This window comes from Solanum stenotomum, chromosome 12 (assembly GCF_019186545.1).
Source record: "Solanum stenotomum isolate F172 chromosome 12, ASM1918654v1, whole genome shotgun sequence".
NCBI classification, from domain to species: Eukaryota; Viridiplantae; Streptophyta; class Magnoliopsida; order Solanales; family Solanaceae; genus Solanum; species Solanum stenotomum.
In genome coordinates, this window is record NC_064293.1 from 29,458,498 (window position 1) to 29,474,768 (window position 16,271).

General features: G+C 34.9%; 4 protein-coding genes across 5 annotated transcripts; 3 read left to right on the top strand and 1 right to left on the bottom strand.

Moving 5' to 3' along the window:
• Positions 1 to 315: 315 nt before the first annotated feature.
• On the top strand, positions 316 to 1,779 carry LOC125849412 (protein PHLOEM PROTEIN 2-LIKE A1-like). Its single transcript, XM_049529487.1, has 3 exons — positions 316 to 766; positions 868 to 986; positions 1,352 to 1,779. Exons 1-3 carry the CDS (start codon positions 620 to 622, stop codon positions 1,722 to 1,724), a joined length of 639 nt encoding a protein of 212 aa, XP_049385444.1. The 5' UTR covers positions 316 to 619; the 3' UTR covers positions 1,725 to 1,779.
• A 568-nt stretch (positions 1,780 to 2,347) lies between these two features.
• Positions 2,348 to 3,967, top strand: LOC125849409 (protein PHLOEM PROTEIN 2-LIKE A1-like). Of its 2 annotated transcripts, none has more exons than XM_049529483.1 (3): positions 2,348 to 2,805; positions 2,949 to 3,067; positions 3,326 to 3,967. In XM_049529483.1, the coding sequence occupies exons 1-3, from the start codon at positions 2,452 to 2,454 to the stop codon at positions 3,711 to 3,713; spliced, it is 861 nt and encodes a 286-aa protein (XP_049385440.1). In that variant the 5' UTR covers positions 2,348 to 2,451; the 3' UTR covers positions 3,714 to 3,967. The 2 variants fall into 2 exon arrangements, with proteins under 2 accessions (XP_049385440.1, XP_049385441.1); XM_049529484.1 differs by having other exon boundaries at positions 2,349 to 2,736.
• A 1,873-nt stretch (positions 3,968 to 5,840) lies between these two features.
• LOC125849411 (lectin-like) lies at positions 5,841 to 8,079 on the top strand. Its single transcript, XM_049529486.1, has 3 exons — positions 5,841 to 6,213; positions 6,845 to 6,963; positions 7,534 to 8,079. The coding sequence occupies exons 1-3, from the start codon at positions 5,917 to 5,919 to the stop codon at positions 7,904 to 7,906; spliced, it is 789 nt and encodes a 262-aa protein (XP_049385443.1). The 5' UTR covers positions 5,841 to 5,916; the 3' UTR covers positions 7,907 to 8,079.
• A 468-nt stretch (positions 8,080 to 8,547) lies between these two features.
• LOC125849410 (phosphatase IMPL1, chloroplastic) lies at positions 8,548 to 15,190 on the bottom strand. The gene is made up of 9 exons (XM_049529485.1): positions 15,125 to 15,190; positions 14,373 to 14,506; positions 11,591 to 11,679; positions 10,824 to 10,881; positions 10,684 to 10,736; positions 10,170 to 10,268; positions 9,973 to 10,086; positions 9,118 to 9,219; positions 8,548 to 8,866 (listed from the first exon to the last, which is right to left on the bottom strand). Exons 1-9 carry the CDS (start codon positions 15,184 to 15,186, stop codon positions 8,768 to 8,770), a joined length of 810 nt encoding a protein of 269 aa, XP_049385442.1. The 5' UTR covers positions 15,187 to 15,190; the 3' UTR covers positions 8,548 to 8,767.
• Positions 15,191 to 16,271: the final 1,081 nt, after the last annotated feature.

Below are 16,271 nucleotides of genomic sequence, written 5' to 3' on the forward strand. Positions count from 1 at the left end.
GGACGATGTACTTAATTCTTGTGAATTCTGGGGGAATTTTGTGTCATATAGAGTATATCCTTATGTTAAAAGCTTACCCACCCCTAGTGTTTATTACACCAAACCATACTAATTTACATGGTCAAGTCATATATTAAGGTGATAATATGTATAATCAGTCAAGTTTTTACTGTATTCCTACCCTACGAGAAACATAATTGAATGAAATTATCTAATAGTAACAATCTCCACACTTCTTTTTTCCATCTAAGCATCTCTATTTTTTCTTGTTTAACAAGCTACTAGTATGAGTCTCTAGTCAACTTCAAGTAGAGGTTCATGTTTCTCGATAATGTTATCAATACGAGTCTCTACTCAACTTCAAATAGAGATTTATATTTTTTTGGTGACTTTTGTATTATAGAAGATGTTAGCAATAGGATCTTCCACACCACAGATGGGAGGTTCTTAAGCCAAAAACAGACCCAAGAATATATGCTTTCTTTTAAAAATTCTAACTTGGTTACCACACAGAGCATCAGCATATATCTGGTTTTAAGATAGATTACTCTTGACTTTGAGAATTTTCTTTGCAAAAAATATCATCATTTGTAAGCTTATCAAGGCAATTGATTTCTACATGAATTGTGCAATACTTCCCAAAAGAGCAAAACCAAAGAACAACAGCAGTAGCAGCAACAATATTAGTCATCTTCCGCGTAAATTGGAAGAAATCTTACAATATGCAGAGCCTGATGTGGAAGTACTTTTGGATGGACAAATCAGGGTATATGTATATCCCCAATTACAAAACTATCCATGTTTTTATACTGTATATATATATACGCATGTTCGTCTATATTAATTGATGTATTATATATGCTACAGTATTGGATTGATACAAGGACAAAGGCAAAATGCTTCTTCTTGTATGCCAAAAATCTACATGTCCTATGGTCAGAAGAAAGCAGCAAGTGGAGTCTGCCCCAATATAAAGAGCATCCAAGGTAATTTAATCTGCATTATGAGATATATCTCTTACCTTTTAGTAGACTTTCATCAATTTCCAATGTCTTCGTGAGTACAAATGAGCAGTTGAAGGATCTCCCTGAGAAGGGCTTTATTAGGCCAAGCCTTCTCACCATGAGGCGCACCTGTTTTGTATGTCGGAAACAAGGATAGGTCGCTAAGGATGTGTGTAGGATAATGAATGAAGAAAAAAAAAATATTGGTGACATGTTTAGGAAGTATTAATCAATCCTCTGCATTCCCACTAAAGCACTTAAAGGGGCATTTCTACACTAAGATATAGAATGTTAAAACCACACATAGACACACTAATGCACTTATTTTCAATTGATTATGTGTGCAGTGATCAACCTGTTCAAGTTTACGAAATGGAAACAGTTCTATCACTAGCTGTTGGTGGAAGTTTTGATGCAGAAAAGCTTTCAAGGGGAGTAGAGTACAAGGTTTCACTTGTGGTGTTATTGAAGAAATTTCTTTCAGGATGGGAATCTCCACTGCAAACAATACTTGTTAAGCCTGATGGTACCAAAGAACATCAAAGTATTGAAGATCTTATGGAAAAACCAAAAAGAGAATGGATAAAAATTCAACTAGGGACTTTCATCATTCCACAAGAAATGGAAAGTATCACAAATATGGAATTCTATGTGCATGAAAGGAAAGGTAAAAAACTTAAGATGGGACTGGTTATTAAAGGTATTGAAGTTTCTGTCTAAATTCTTCTACTAAATATTATGAGTAACAAAATAAAACTTACAATAATAGAGATGTCATATTCCTCAAACAGCATTTCAATACCATTAGGGTGTTCGCTGCCAAAAGTGCAAAAAAGTTCTATGCACTGACCATGTAAAAATAGTTACACAATCAGGTCACATTTATAGGGTAATAGTATTGACTGACGATCTAGAAAAAAAAACATGTTAAGTTACACCAATGATCATAAACTATCATTTCAATAAGTATGGTGTTGTTGACAAATGCCAAACAATGCAAAAACCCATAGTGAACCCCATTTTTCTCTACTACTTAAATGATTTCACTTGGGTTCTTGCCAAGTATTAATCCATGATCCTCTTGTAACTGATTGAATTTCCATATCGTTAATTTAATTCATCGTAACAAGCATAATCAAGGATTCAAATCAGAGTGTCAATTTACACAAAGAAGAAGAAAAGATAAGTGACTTCACAAAGCAATTTCATTGACCATTGAAGGAATAATTCTTTTGTAGAAGAATAACTTGTACACAGGGTGAATTTGTCAAGGAAGAAGAGAATCAGATGCTTTAAGCTAAGATTTTGAGTCACTTATATAAAAGAAAAAAAAACAGCATAGCATCAAACTTTATGGCAAAATATCAAGTGGTCATCAAGCTTGCTTTTCTCCATATCTAGTTAATATAATATTAGACTTGGAGAAGATTGTTAATAATCTCTTAAGATGGGTGCAAAGCAATCAATTAAGAATCCAAAAAATAGAGAGCGAACGTCTGTGAAGACAGAAGAACCAAGCAAGCTAAGACCAGAAAGAAGTAAAACTGATGTCAATAATAATGCAGAAACTACAAATATAAGAGTCCAGCCTCTATATATAAGACCTCAGCTTCCATATTATCTGAATGAGATCTTGAAAGAAGTAGACTCTCCGTTGGAGATTGATATATTGTCCACAGAGCGACTATATGAACAGCTATATAATGGAGTCCACCTCAAACAAAATAAGAAGGTAGAGCAACTTAAGTTTCCCTTCTTCTTCTTCTCTGCGAACTTCTTTTTATCCTTATCCTATACAGAAGTATGTATGATCCTATTTCAAAATAGCTAAGCAGTTGTAATTATATACTCCGTTTTTATGATATTCTTCTAATAATTCTTCATTTATTTGAAGTTTACAGTGTTATGCAATCTTACAGATAATATTAGTGATATGATATGCAGAAGTACTGGATTGACAGAACGAATAACGCAAACTGCTTTATGTTATATGCAAAAGATCTCTCAATCACTTGGGGAGAAGACAATCGTTACTGGGATTGGGTAGATATAAAAGAGACAAGGTGACCAAATCAAAGATATATTGTCTGTTTCAATTTATGTGATTCTGTTTCCTTTTCGGCCTGCAAAAAATAATAAAATTTTGGAAATAGTTTTAACTTAAACTTCATATTTTACCCATGATGATGAAGTTTTATACTCACACAACTGTTGGGACATGTTTGAAACTACAAGTTTTATAAGTTCTGGAGTCACACAAATATTATGACATGATAAGCTGCGAGAACCTAGCTAATGGTTTTGAATTTACCACTTTGCAGTGATGAAAAAATTTTAGCAGCAGAACTAAAAACTGTGTGTTGGCTGGAAGTTTGTGGGAGGTTTGATACAGAAGCACTTACGCCAGAAAAATTGTACGAGGTAGTGTTCGTGGTGAAGATAAAAGAAAATGCAGATGGACTGGAATCAATTACATTGAGGCTTATCATCCCAAATAAGTCAAGCAACGATGTTACAGTAAATCTGATGAATGTAGCAGAAAGAGAAAAATGGATAGAAGTGCCAGTAGGTGAGTTCTTCACGATCAGTGAGATTAAGAGGAAGAAGAAGAGGGAGGAGATTGAGATTTTTCTATATGAAACCGAGAAACTGAATTGTAAACAGGGTTTAGTCATCAAAGGTATTGTTATTCGTCCCAAAGTGTCCTGAGATTTTCCGTCTGGGTGATTTACAAGAATGACTTTAGAGGTGGATGATCTTGAACTTATAATCTTGCTTGCCCCATTAACAGAACATCAAGTTTCGACTTTTGGCCTTGAAGGTTTACCCATGTGGCAAAAGTTCAAGACCAGCTATTTCCAAGGTCATTAGGTGTTAATTTCCTAAAGAATAAGAAGCTTATGTAATTTATTTTGGAGATATAAGTTTGTTCAGTTCGAAATTCAGTGACTAATGACCTGCCACTCTATCCTTTTCCACTAACTACCACCAAGTTTTGTTCTGCGGCAACATTTAATTGTAATCCATAATGTGCGTCTAACTCACACATCAAATGTTGCAGTCTTAGTATTCACCAAAGCCCCTGGGCTTGACCTCCTATGTACTCTTCACTGAAAAAAAATCTCAAAGTCTCTCCTCAATGCTTGAATCTTTACTGGAATGACTTAACTAAAGGATAATTATCTCCTTTGAGGATTTGAAGGTTTGTTGGACACTCTTTTAACTTGTAAGCCAAATGCATGCCACAGCGTAAAGCCCAGAAACTTTTGGGACTAAAGTATACACGATAAATTCAGAGTTCACTCAGCAAGTAAGTTAGACTGGGTGTCAATCACCTTGCATCCAGTTTGGGGGGCGTGACACATCATCAGCTTATAAGAATAGTCTTGAAAACATCATTATGTTGATGATGGCTTGATATTGCGGTAACTGGAATAAACAAGGATTATACCTTCATTCTATCCCAGATTATCTGCTCACTCTTTCTTTAAACCAATTCATGCTAAAAAAAAGATAGCTCTGTTGAATTGTCCAAAGATCTTTGTGCGATGAGCACATAATTATGCATTCCTGCTAGAAGCTTAATATGAAATAATATTTAACTTAGTATGAAAAAAACATGCATTGGTTATGATGCTATGATCTCAAGGAAATCTGTAAGATGAGAAGGAATATGGAAATATGAATAGCAAATGGGAGAATATATATATATTTGATAAGGACTGATCTGGACATAACTAAATAAAATCCCCATATTCCTCAGCAGCAGCAGCTTGCCGTATGATAAGACTTCTTCTATCAGGATCTCAGGACAAGCATCTGATTCTGAAAGTATTGACCAGACAAAGTGGTAACCAACAGTGCAATTAATAAGTAAAATAAAAAACATTATTATTAGATCAATAAACATGAATCTTATCTCTCAGGTCTATGTCCTAGAATTAATGCTATAAAGCTAGATTTTTTAATTTTAACTACATATCAGAAGAAGATCAAATGGCAAGCAATACACAATTCTAGCTGCAATATGTTCAACATACGGCCACGAATAAACAAAAACCAACCATCTGAAAGAAGGCACACAATTGTTATATCAAAGTAACAATATTTTGAAACCTTGCAATTTAACATGTTCTAGCATGTTGTCCACCTTATTTTTCAAGATAATAATTCCACTTATTATGGGCAGACATGTAGTTATCTTGTACTTGACCAGGTAATGCAAAAATTCTTTTACACTACCACAGTACCACTATATAGAAGTTAAAACTATATAAATTGATATTATGAAAAGGAGGCAACAAGTGACTAGGGGTGAAATGACCAAGTATAATCAGGTACAGAAAGTGCAGGAGGTCTAATAAGGTATTGCAGGAGTTTGGAATGTTTTTAAGGTGCTAAGTAGAAGCTATTTTTCAGATAGGAGGGTGTTTTTCCAATGAGGTGTAGCCAAATAGCTAGAGTAATGCAATTTTCAAAGTTTAGACATTCTCCAAATCCAGTAACATTAGTGAATTTATCACTGAAAAGGAAAAATCTAGAGTCATTACTTTTTTTTTTATGACCATGATGTATGGACCAGCTTGGGTTCAACTCGACTAATTCCATGGGGTACCTTCTACCTCCCACTAGCATAGATATTGGATATCTACAATGTCATAACTTATTGTAAAGGAATAACCTTTTTAAGGCCTATCCGTGCTGGCATGAATCTGTTCATAGACAGTGCAAAGTGGACGGAAGGAACAAATTCTTAAAGTAGATTCCGACTCCACTCGGGAAAGATAAAATCAAAAGATGCTCAACTAAGAGAGTTTCAAAATAAAAACTCCCTTTATTCATGAGAATGACTACTGACTAGGCCTTCCAGAATACATACACCAACATCCACAAAGAGTTCTTCTTCAGAGAAATGGGGTCAGGATTGTCACAAGATCAGGATTTAAAACAAAATCAAGAACTAAGCAATACTTCTCCTCAAGGCCACCATAGTGATGCTGCCGTACTCAATAAAGAACCAAGAAAGATTATGCCACAGAGCAGCAAGAGTACTGAGACTAACAAGACAATGGAAGCCGCTAGAGTACTCAGATTTCCACATAATTATGAAGAAATCCTAAAAGAGGCAGATTCTTCAGTTGACAGATCCTCCATGACCAAACTATATGACCAGCTATATACTGGAGTATATCTGAACCAAAAGCGCAAGGTAAGAAAAATTTGTCTAAGGCTCAATTTGAAACACTGGCCACCCTTCTGAAAAGGAAATTTTTCCTTTATCAAAACTTCTTTATTATCCAATTTTCAAAAAGATTTTTTAACCTACTCTCTCACTTAACAACATTCATGTTCTTCAAGAAGTCAACTTTATCTCCATTTCTGAACCTTCTTTCATATAAAAGATTAACAAGACTCCAACTTTTACCTTAAAAGTCGTGTCCAAACCAAATGAGGCACCTAAATTCGTCCAGAGTAATAGATATATTGCTAGTGTTCATCCTTGAGAAGTTTGTTATTTTTGATGTTGATATACAGGTTTCAGTGTGTGATTACATTGGGTATGTTGTTGTTTGTATATACAGGTTCTACAGTCCCTACATGCTATTTGGAAGCATATATCTACTTTATGAGTTCATGTCGAGTTCTTTGTGTATATTTTGTTAAAGCTTAGAATTCTGCCTTCAACTTAACCCCAAGAGAAGCATGTCCTCTTGTGACTTGTTGGACCAATTCTGATGTGCAAATTCAACTAGTCAATTAAGCCCAATCACTTGAAATTACAGTTTTATTCTGTAGCCTTATCTACTGCTATGGCTATACTTAATTTGCACTTCATGCAGAAATACTGGGTCGATAAGAAGTCAAATGGCAACTGCTTCATGCTGTATGCAAGAGATCTCTTAATCACTTGGGCAGAAAACAACCGTTTCTGGCACTGGCCCTTGGTACAAGAGTCAAGGTAATATGAAAACGTTTCATTTGACAAAGAAAACCATACTCATTTCGAGTTGAACTTCAGTGTAGATCCAAAGCATCTTTTACCACACATAGGGCTGGAATAGAAAAATAATAATCCCTCCGTTTCACTTCATATGGTGGTATTTGATAGGTTATGGAGTTTTAGAAAGAAGACTTTTGGCACATACCAAAAATATCCTTAGAACTTGTGGTCATAAGCATTACATGATACTGTGGCTATAAGAATAAAATGAGAAGTTTAAAGTTAAAAAAATTGAATATAGAAAAGTCATTCTTTTTTTTTTTTTTGGAATAAACCTAAAATAGGAGTGACATCTAAAGCAGAACATGGGAAGTAATGTGCTAAAAGAGATTAAAAATTAGTAAACATGTGTTAGCTGTCAGGCCACGAAATGATAACCAGCATTCAGGAGTTAAAACTAACTAAAACTTTCACATTTCCTATTAGAAGCTATTCTAAACCAACATGTACTGCATACTAAAAGGTTTTTGTAGTTGAAGACTAACAAAGTAAAAAGGCTTGAAATGACTCTTTTTATTGTTTATGCAGTGATGTCCTCCTTCCAGCAGCAGAACTACTAGATGTTTGCTGGCTAGAAATCCATGGAAGATTCAATACAACTAAGCTATCGCCAGGGCTCATTTATGAGGTTGTGTTTATTGTCAGGTTAAAGGATCCTGCTTATGGATGGGAAAATCCAGTGAATCTTCGACTCATACTCCCAGATGGTAGCAGACAAGGACATACTGAGAATATGGTGGAAAAACCACGAGAAAAATGGATAGAAATCCCAGCAGGAGAGTTCATGACATCACCAGATCAAAAGAATGGAGAAATAGAGTTCTCTCTATATGAATATGAAGGTGGGAACTGGAAGAAGGGGCTTGTCATTAAAGGTGCTGTCCTCCGTCCAAAAGCCTGAGTTCTATGGCATATGATACGAATTTAGCATGCAACTGCAGTTTCTTTTTAGCTTTTTCACCCTAATGTTTACAATGATGAGCACTGAACTAGCAGCAAAAATCAGGAGATTGTGTTCTTTCTTTTGTATATGTAAATTAAGATGCATGTGCTATGCAGATATGTTCGAAGCCTCAGACATTTGGCGTTAAGCCCAGAACTCAATAGTATCAAGTGATAAATGTGTATAGACAAGAGTTGACCTATCTAGGAAAATCTTGCATACCATGTGTTAAACTAATAAAGCAAATAGATCAAAAATATAACTTCTTCCCCACTAGCAGAGATAGAAACCTATGGGTCTGTAAACCTCCAGAATAAAAAAGTAAAACTCTCGATTAAAACATCAAATTCAGGTTCAGAGCATTTGCCAGAAGAACTAAAATTTGTACAATCTGGGAATACATTTTAAGGCCCAGTATTGCACTTACTCAGTTACAGACGAACATTTAATGGATTTGTTTGCCGGTTGTACACTTGTACAATAACATGGAAAAAAATGGGAATCATAACATAATGTTAATAGATAAAATCGTATAATTTGATTGACCAGATGTCATAAAGTCAGTTCTACTAATGGAAATGTCTTTCTACTCAATGTTGTTTCCAGTAAGAATTTAATACAATTTATTTCCGTTGCCAATATCCTTTTACCTAAAAGACATGTTATATTAATATTTACCTGATACCGACGAATATTTGACCAGTTCCATACAATGATATGTAAAATAGAAAATACAAATGCAAATACCGACCTAATCAAAATCTGATTGTAGAAGAATCTTTCAAGCAGCACATCTAAAGAACAAAACGCAGGGACATATCAAACTTCTGTATGGTAATTTTCCGGCTTGAACCACACTGAGAAATCAATCCCTTTGCTCTTCAAATTTTCCGTTGCTGGACCAATTTTCTCAAGGAGCTGCGCATGTTAATGGAAACGACAATGAGTAGCAACACATTTCCATTAGAAAGTTGCATGCTCTAAATTTTAACCAGAATTTAAAGGAATAAGAATACTCCGTCTTCTAGATACTTATCATAAATATTAAAAACAAAATTGATCCAGTAGATTTGACGTACTATGTGTTAAATCAACTGCAAGTCTGCAACCATATGCAGATTAAAAACAGCTGGCAAGTTAATTTCAGTTGAACATAGGTAAATGCTGACCTTTGCATGGAGCAAACCATTGGATACCAAGACAGATCTATCAAATACTGAAAAACTTCCTCCATCCATACACGAAACTGTCCCTCCAGCCTCTTCAACTATCTGCATGAAACATACACCACAGTGTTAAATATAGATTTGATCACTTGAATAACTTGTCATTAGTTCGTAAACTAGAAGTAACCCCCTTAAGAGAAACTTGAGAAGGACAACATTTGAGCCAAACTCACTTTCATGAGTGGATATCCTGGAGGTATTTCATTATTACAACGTTACCAACATCTGATACTTCAAGTTAAAAAGATGAGAACCATTCACTTCTTCGATTCAAAAACCAACCCACTGATCTTGAAAAATTTGCATCAAATAGGATCATACGGAACTTAGAAATGAGATAAGTTTATATATTGCTACTTAGGTTTCATTCTAACAAAGGCATTCCTGTTATAGGACCTTAACTCCTCCTGCACACTTGCCCCCGCTGCATTACTTGTTTATTGCACAATGGTTAGTTCTACTTATCCACATAAAATAACACACACACATACACAATGGTAAGTGCTGCTTGTTTTTCCTTTTTGGATAAGTACATAATATGTTGCTTTCTTTCTCCGACTAAATCACTTTTCACAAATCTATAAAGAAAAAGAAAAGAAAACTTGTGGCAAAGAATACATTTTAACCGTTTTTCCTATTTAATAGTAAGGAGAGGAAAACAAAATATTATATTGAAACTACAATTTGTTGATTGGACCTATTATGCATCAAATTCTGCCTACTCAGCTCTCTAGAATTTTCTTCAAACATGAGAAGAAGAGTGTCTGGAAATATCGATAATAATGAAAGCAAGAATACCAGAACTCCTGCAGCCATGTCCCATGGCTTTAGACGATATTCCCAATATGCTTCAGCAATCCCCAAAGCAACATGACACATATCCACTGCAGCAGCACCAAGCCTTCTCACACCCTATGCAGAACATGGCAGGAAGAATTTTTTTTTGGTGGGGAATGTGCAAAATTTCAGATAAAGATAAGGGATAAAGTTGCTACCCTGCTGACATCAGTAAATTCTTTGAACAATTCCATATTGGTTGCCCATGGATCATCATGCTCATATCCAAATCCAGTCACTAGAAGAGATTGTTCCACCTAAACAAACACCAAACAATAAAGAACAGTAACGAATAAGTCAAAAGAATTGGTGAAAGAAGATTGACAGTAATTGTACCTTTCATTTAGTGAGCTTTATGTGTAACACTATTGTCAATTTAAAACTTGAAAGCCAAGCCATGTATAATGTCTTTGCCCATAAAGAAGGTGCAAAACTAGAACAACTTTCAAATAGTCATAAATACACATGCATGTAAATGGGTATAGACGCATAACAGGTCACACAGAACAGGTAGAGGCCCACACTTACCTGACTCTCTAATGCAATAGGACAAGCTAGAACTATGTTTATCAGATGTACTGAAAGTTATCATCAAACTCTCATTCCTAGTCATGGGTCTGTGGAAAATGGGAATTAAGCTAGTTTTACTCATTTGCATGTATAAATTCTCACCTTGTCAGTTCGACTGACATGAATCTTTTCACCATTAGCAAAGGCTCCTTTGCCTAGGAGAAGAAAATTGCATAACGTCATTAGTAGATCTTTGGAGTTTGCAATTGAATAAATGACTTGTTATAGATAAACTTCTTTACCTGCAGCTGCAGAAAATATTCGAGTATTCCAACACATAGGGCCACCAACAAACTCAACCTGTACAGAAAAAGACCTTAACAATATTATGTTCAGGACATGGAATTCAGATGTCATATCTGACCAGATACCAGAACAAGAGATTTGGTGTCATTGATAGTCTTCCCGCTTTATGGTTTCCAATTTCGTTCTCTCAGTCTTCCTCTGAGAGTCTGTATACTACATAAAAGTTACTATTAGATAAACGTCACATAATTTTGGTTGGTCAGCTAATTCAAATCTTCAGTGAATTAAGAAATGCAGAGTTGCCAGGGTTGAATTCGGCGGCATCTATTATAGTTCAACTAACACATCCTACATAAATTATGGATAGCCTCAGAAAGAAAATCTTACAGCAATGTTAAAGCTAGTCACTTTTCAACTATATAACATTTGTAAGGTTTGCTGAAAATTCCTTCCTCTTTTTTATCTCTCAGTTCAGGTCCCTTAAGAGTATAAGAATTCTCATTTATGTTCTTAGTTTTAATAATATAATTTGTCCAATACAGTATATAACATATCAATAATCAATCTCTAGCACTACATGATTTAAGTTGCTAGTGATGGTTCAAGCTTTTGGTTCACTTCTTGCACATTAAGTTGGAATCAGCTATCATAAAATTATCAGAGACCACCAAGCTCGCTGGATAAGAGACAGTGCTCTTCCACTGAGCCATGGTAAGAAATCTAAAAGGCACATCAGAAAGACAGAAACTATCCCAGCATATACCACAGCAGCTGCAGCTGGCTTCCCTCTAAAAAGAACACCCACAGAGACTGCAAAGCTGGGATAGCCATGCGCAAAGTTTGTTGTTCCATCTGCAATACAAAGTTACCAATTAACATTCATTCCTTGGTTGAGTTGTCTTTAAGATAATATGTGGTGCTTTTCTAGTGAAAGAACATTTTATTGAACTCAGACATGCAAGATATATATTTATAAATAATAAGATGAATTTATCAAGATAAAATTAAGTACTCTTAGGGGTAAGGTCTACATACATCCTACCTTTCTCAGACCCCACCTATGGGATTACCCTGGGTATGTTGTTGGTTCTATTGAACAATAACAAACAAGAATTAAAAGAATTACTCTCTCCGTCCCAATTTATGCGATGTTGTTTGATTGGGCACATGTTCAAAATATATGGGAGACTTTGCAATGTTTCAAAACTACCCTTAAAATAAATGACTTTTAAATAGAAAAGTACACCTTTAAGGACTTTTTGACAAATAAATGGGACCCAACATGGGTAAAATGTTGATCGTGTCACTAAATATTTGCCAAATAATGAAATGTGTTATTCTTTTAGGGACTGACTAAAAAGGGAAGTGTCTCATATCAATTGGGACAGAGAGAGTAATAAGTATTTTTAGCAAAAGATTTGGAAAGTTTTTGAAGCATACTGTGGATATCTCACTTGATATGAAATATTTTTGCATACTAGGGAAAGAACTGTATAGACCCAAAATGTGAAATGAACGTGTCAGATTTTGACAAAACTTCAAAAAGTAATCTGGATTATTCTAGATCTCAAGTTAAGCCATGATATTCGTAAAATTGCAACCTTGATGTCTAGTCGCAAATGCTTCAAATTGCTCATTATTTTGACTTCCCTGAACAAAGTAATGACCATTTTACTAAAGTTGTGCAAGTTTAGCTTGGTTGCACTAGCCACTCCGTGTGCTTATGCGACTGCATGGCTGTGCAATGCAGCTACTTGGCTGTTCATGCGCTTGCGCAATCGCACAGCTATATCAAGCTTCACTCGCTGCTGTAGGACATATATGCAGGGAGTCCAAGATTTTCAGTGTTTCCTTCTTGGCTTAGGATTTCCGGTTTGCATATAAAGAGGGGACTTGCAAGACAAAAAAGAGACACCGGAATTCAGTTTTATAGGTAAGATAAAGCACAAGCAAAAATTTCTTCCTTCTACTTCTAAATTTCACTTTGAAAATATGTTGTTTAGGAGATTCTCCACGAAGTTCTCAATTCTTCTCTTTTTTATTTTGGGAACTGTGGTGTTCGGGTCAACTTGCGTCTCGCGTAATCCACTAACTACCTCCTACCAATACAGGTTTCAAGCAAATCTCCCCAACAAGTCTTCAGTATAAGGGAATAATTTACTCAATGTCATCCTTTACTGAGAAACTGGTTCTAAGATTATTATTCCATACTTCCTTAGGTTTTTGGTGTAAAGAACAAAATATAGAAGAGGAAATCCAATTAGTGGATTTCGTAGGTTCTTTGTAAGTATTTCTGTTTCTATTTTCTTCTTTTTTTCTCTCTTCTCTGTTCATACTTTTTGGAGGTGGCCAGCATAGCCCTTAATTCTGAGGAATACAAGTTACCCGTTTCAAAAGAATTACTATTCCAACTCTTCAACTACTACACCACCTCCTTGGGTGTCTATGATGCTCTCAACTCTTTGCATGAACCAGTTTTACTTCGTAAGGTTATGAATGAATTCAAGATTTTTTGGAAGAAAAAAAAAGGGAAAAGAAAGGGAACTTCCAAGACCATAATAAGGAACAAAAATCAGTTTTTCAAGGCCAAAAGACACAAGACAAGGAGCTTTTGAAGAGACTAGGACACCAAATAGAGTTTCTTTCTTTCATTTTGTTAATTTCCAATTTAGGATTATCATGAAGCTTGAACTAATTACTATTTTTCCTGGTCTTTATTACTAACAAGTACGTTGTTTGTTCAATCTTGTATTTAATGCTTTTCATTGATTGACCACCAACTAGATCCTTCTCTAGATTTTAAGGTAACTCAGGAGAGATTCTTCATTTAGAATCAGGATTGAAAAGATTGAGATCCATACTAATCAAATAGATGATAATGGTATGATTTGATTGTAGAATAAGCTTCTACTTCAAACCAAAGGCATGGAAAATAGAGCTAAACTCATTGCATCCTCCTTGTCTTAACAACCATCAAAAATAGGTTATTAGTTAAGAAGGTTAGCTTCACTTGACATAGGAATGTACCCTGAATAAGTATGAACTCCAACTTAGCTCACATTATCAGTAAGATCAAGAGGATGATAAAGGTCCAAATGAAATAATTAAGTGAAGTCAGAAACACTAGGCTTGTTAGTTGCTACCACAAGATTTTCTCTTAGCTAGTTAGTGTTAGTTATATTCTTTCCTTTTTTCAATACTTAGTTACTTTACTTCATTGTTCGAAACTTCGACCCATTTTTGACCATGAAGTTAGGACGATGCTCAATATTCATCCATATATTGCTTGTGCAATTACATGCCTTAGCGTGCGTAAAATCTGCTAGTATTTAGGTTAAAGTTGTATATTTGTTAAACCGGAACTAGTTAAATGTGACCCCTTCAAATTAAAATAACCTGACCATTACAAGTTAAAACCACTTGGAACTTTGACAATTCATTTCTACTTTTGAGGACCTACATAAGTTCTCTAACCTCAATAGAGTGTCTAGCTAATATGTGTAGCTACTTTCATTGCCATGAAGCTAGAGATCTGTAGAACAAACCTAAAGGATCGATGCACCAAAGATAATCGGATGACAAGTCCCCAATAATTCCTCCTTCCTCCCCGAGAATTAGATGATCTGGAAAATTCTTCCTCACGACTTCAAGGATAGCAACTTCACTATTTTTATCTGTGCTGCAATAAGTTAAAGCCAACACATGTTACTGTGACAGCATGATGAAAGTCTCCACATAAAGAAATAAAATGAATATCATAACCTAAGGAGCAACTAAAAGGTAGCTCACATAAATCACCAAATTGTTAAGTATAAGGTCAACAGATAAAGTAAGACCGTACATACTCGCTAACAAGGCATTCTTTAACTTGTGTTAAATTCAAGCAATGGTCTTAAGAGAATGGGGATATGTTCTTCCAGCAAGAAAAAGAAGTATCACGGAGCAGTAACCAATGATCACATAATGATGGAAGAAAGTCAAAGAATATTTACTACAGTCTGATAAAGAATTGAATCGTTTCAATGAAAGCATAGAAAATAAAAAGGAAAGAAATATTCTTTGCTACAAAACTAGACATAATGATAGTGATAAGAAGTAGATTCACTAATTACAGTGAACCATACAGTGCTCAGTGTTATCACCAGAAATTGAGAAACAATACTGCAACAAGAATGAAAAATCTATTAGGAACAATATGTCACTGATCATCAGCGTAGAAGAAAAGAAACAGCAGCACTATGTCAATTCTGATACAAAAAAATAACCACCACCAAAGGGAAGTAATACAAAGTCTTACTCGGTCACTAGGTCAGTGAGCCCTTTATAGGTAACATTTCGGGGCTTATTCACAGCATCCATTACAACCTAAAATGAAAATGAGAAAAATGAGAAACAAAGTAATAGATTGGGAGCCAGAGAGATTATTTAAATTCTAGATGCAGATGGGAGATATAGAAGTAATGAAAAAGGAAATTGATGATCCCTAATTTGTCCATAGAAAGAAAAGTAAGACATCGAAATTCCATGACCATAGTCAGCACTAAAATCTCAATGTACGAAAGAGAAGATAGAGGATACCTCAGAAAACACAAGGAATATGATGATTGAGGCCAAAATAAAATGTAAACAGAAAAGGGGGCAAAAAGAAGAAAAGAGAAAATTGGAACAGAAATTTTTGAAGAAAAAAATAATAATCATAAATTCACGAGAAAGCTATCAAGACCTAGAGGAAATCTAAAGATACATAATGAATACGAAGCTTACTATGTAGTACATAAGATCCTTTGATAACTGCTAATATATGAAAAACACCTATGTTATGTATATATTTCTACACATTTTTTTGCTCATTGGTTACTAAACTTACCAATTATCAACCCCATCCTAGGCCCCCACCCCTCAAGCAGGTATTTCCCTTTCCTCACAATCAAATTAGTGAAAGGTAATGATAATACAATGTGTGGGGAATGGTGAAAATATCACCCACAGAGTAATGGGTTGTATTCCCTCGATTCACTTTTACTTGTCCACGGTATAAAACTACATTTTCACTTTTACTTGACACTTTTGGCATATCAACGGAAGAACTTTTTTTTTTATTATGTTTTACCCTCAACATTAATCATTTATTCCCCAAATTATTTCTTTTTTTTTTTTGAAAATGGTAATTGTTTCTGTTTCTGCAGAACATAACATCCTATGTACTGAAATCCGTATTTACATAAGGAAACTCTAATAATACCGACCTATCCCTATAATGAGTCTAAGACATCAATGATAGAGACGGTATCATTAGAGTAAATTTGATTACACCAAAAACACAGAGTCGAAATGCAATTCAGTTTAACTTGTTGCATACTACTCTCCCTATTCTCAAAAACTCTAAAGTTCCTCTCTTTCCATATTGTCCACCAAATAGTGGCAGGGACAATTCTCCAGTTACT

What these genes read in the sequence shown, in the direction of transcription:
- LOC125849412 (XM_049529487.1), top strand. Translation starts at nt 620, where the DNA reads ATGAATTGTGCAATACTTCCCAAAAGAGCAAAACCAAAGAACAACAGC. An exon ending in TTTTGGATGGACAAATCAGG is followed by an intron (nt 767 to 867) that starts GTATATGTATAT and finishes TATATGCTACAG; the next exon opens with TATTGGATTGATACAAGGAC. An exon ending in CAATATAAAGAGCATCCAAG is followed by an intron (nt 987 to 1,351) that starts GTAATTTAATCT and finishes TTATGTGTGCAG; the next exon opens with TGATCAACCTGTTCAAGTTT.
- LOC125849409 (XM_049529483.1), top strand. Translation starts at nt 2,452, where the DNA reads ATGGGTGCAAAGCAATCAATTAAGAATCCAAAAAATAGAGAGCGAACG. An exon ending in TATCCTTATCCTATACAGAA is followed by an intron (nt 2,806 to 2,948) that starts GTATGTATGATC and finishes TATGATATGCAG; the next exon opens with AAGTACTGGATTGACAGAAC. An exon ending in GTAGATATAAAAGAGACAAG is followed by an intron (nt 3,068 to 3,325) that starts GTGACCAAATCA and finishes ACCACTTTGCAG; the next exon opens with TGATGAAAAAATTTTAGCAG.
- LOC125849411 (XM_049529486.1), top strand. Translation starts at nt 5,917, where the DNA reads ATGGGGTCAGGATTGTCACAAGATCAGGATTTAAAACAAAATCAAGAA. An exon ending in ATCTGAACCAAAAGCGCAAG is followed by an intron (nt 6,214 to 6,844) that starts GTAAGAAAAATT and finishes CACTTCATGCAG; the next exon opens with AAATACTGGGTCGATAAGAA. An exon ending in CCCTTGGTACAAGAGTCAAG is followed by an intron (nt 6,964 to 7,533) that starts GTAATATGAAAA and finishes TTGTTTATGCAG; the next exon opens with TGATGTCCTCCTTCCAGCAG.
- LOC125849410 (XM_049529485.1), bottom strand. Translation starts at nt 15,186, where the DNA reads ATGGATGCTGTGAATAAGCCCCGAAATGTTACCTATAAAGGGCTCACT. An exon ending in ATGTCAGTCGAACTGACAAG is followed by an intron (nt 10,269 to 10,683) that starts GTGAGAATTTAT and finishes GTGTTTGTTTAG; the next exon opens with GTGGAACAATCTCTTCTAGT. An exon ending in ATGGTTTGCTCCATGCAAAG is followed by an intron (nt 8,867 to 9,117) that starts GTCAGCATTTAC and finishes TAACATGCGCAG; the next exon opens with CTCCTTGAGAAAATTGGTCC.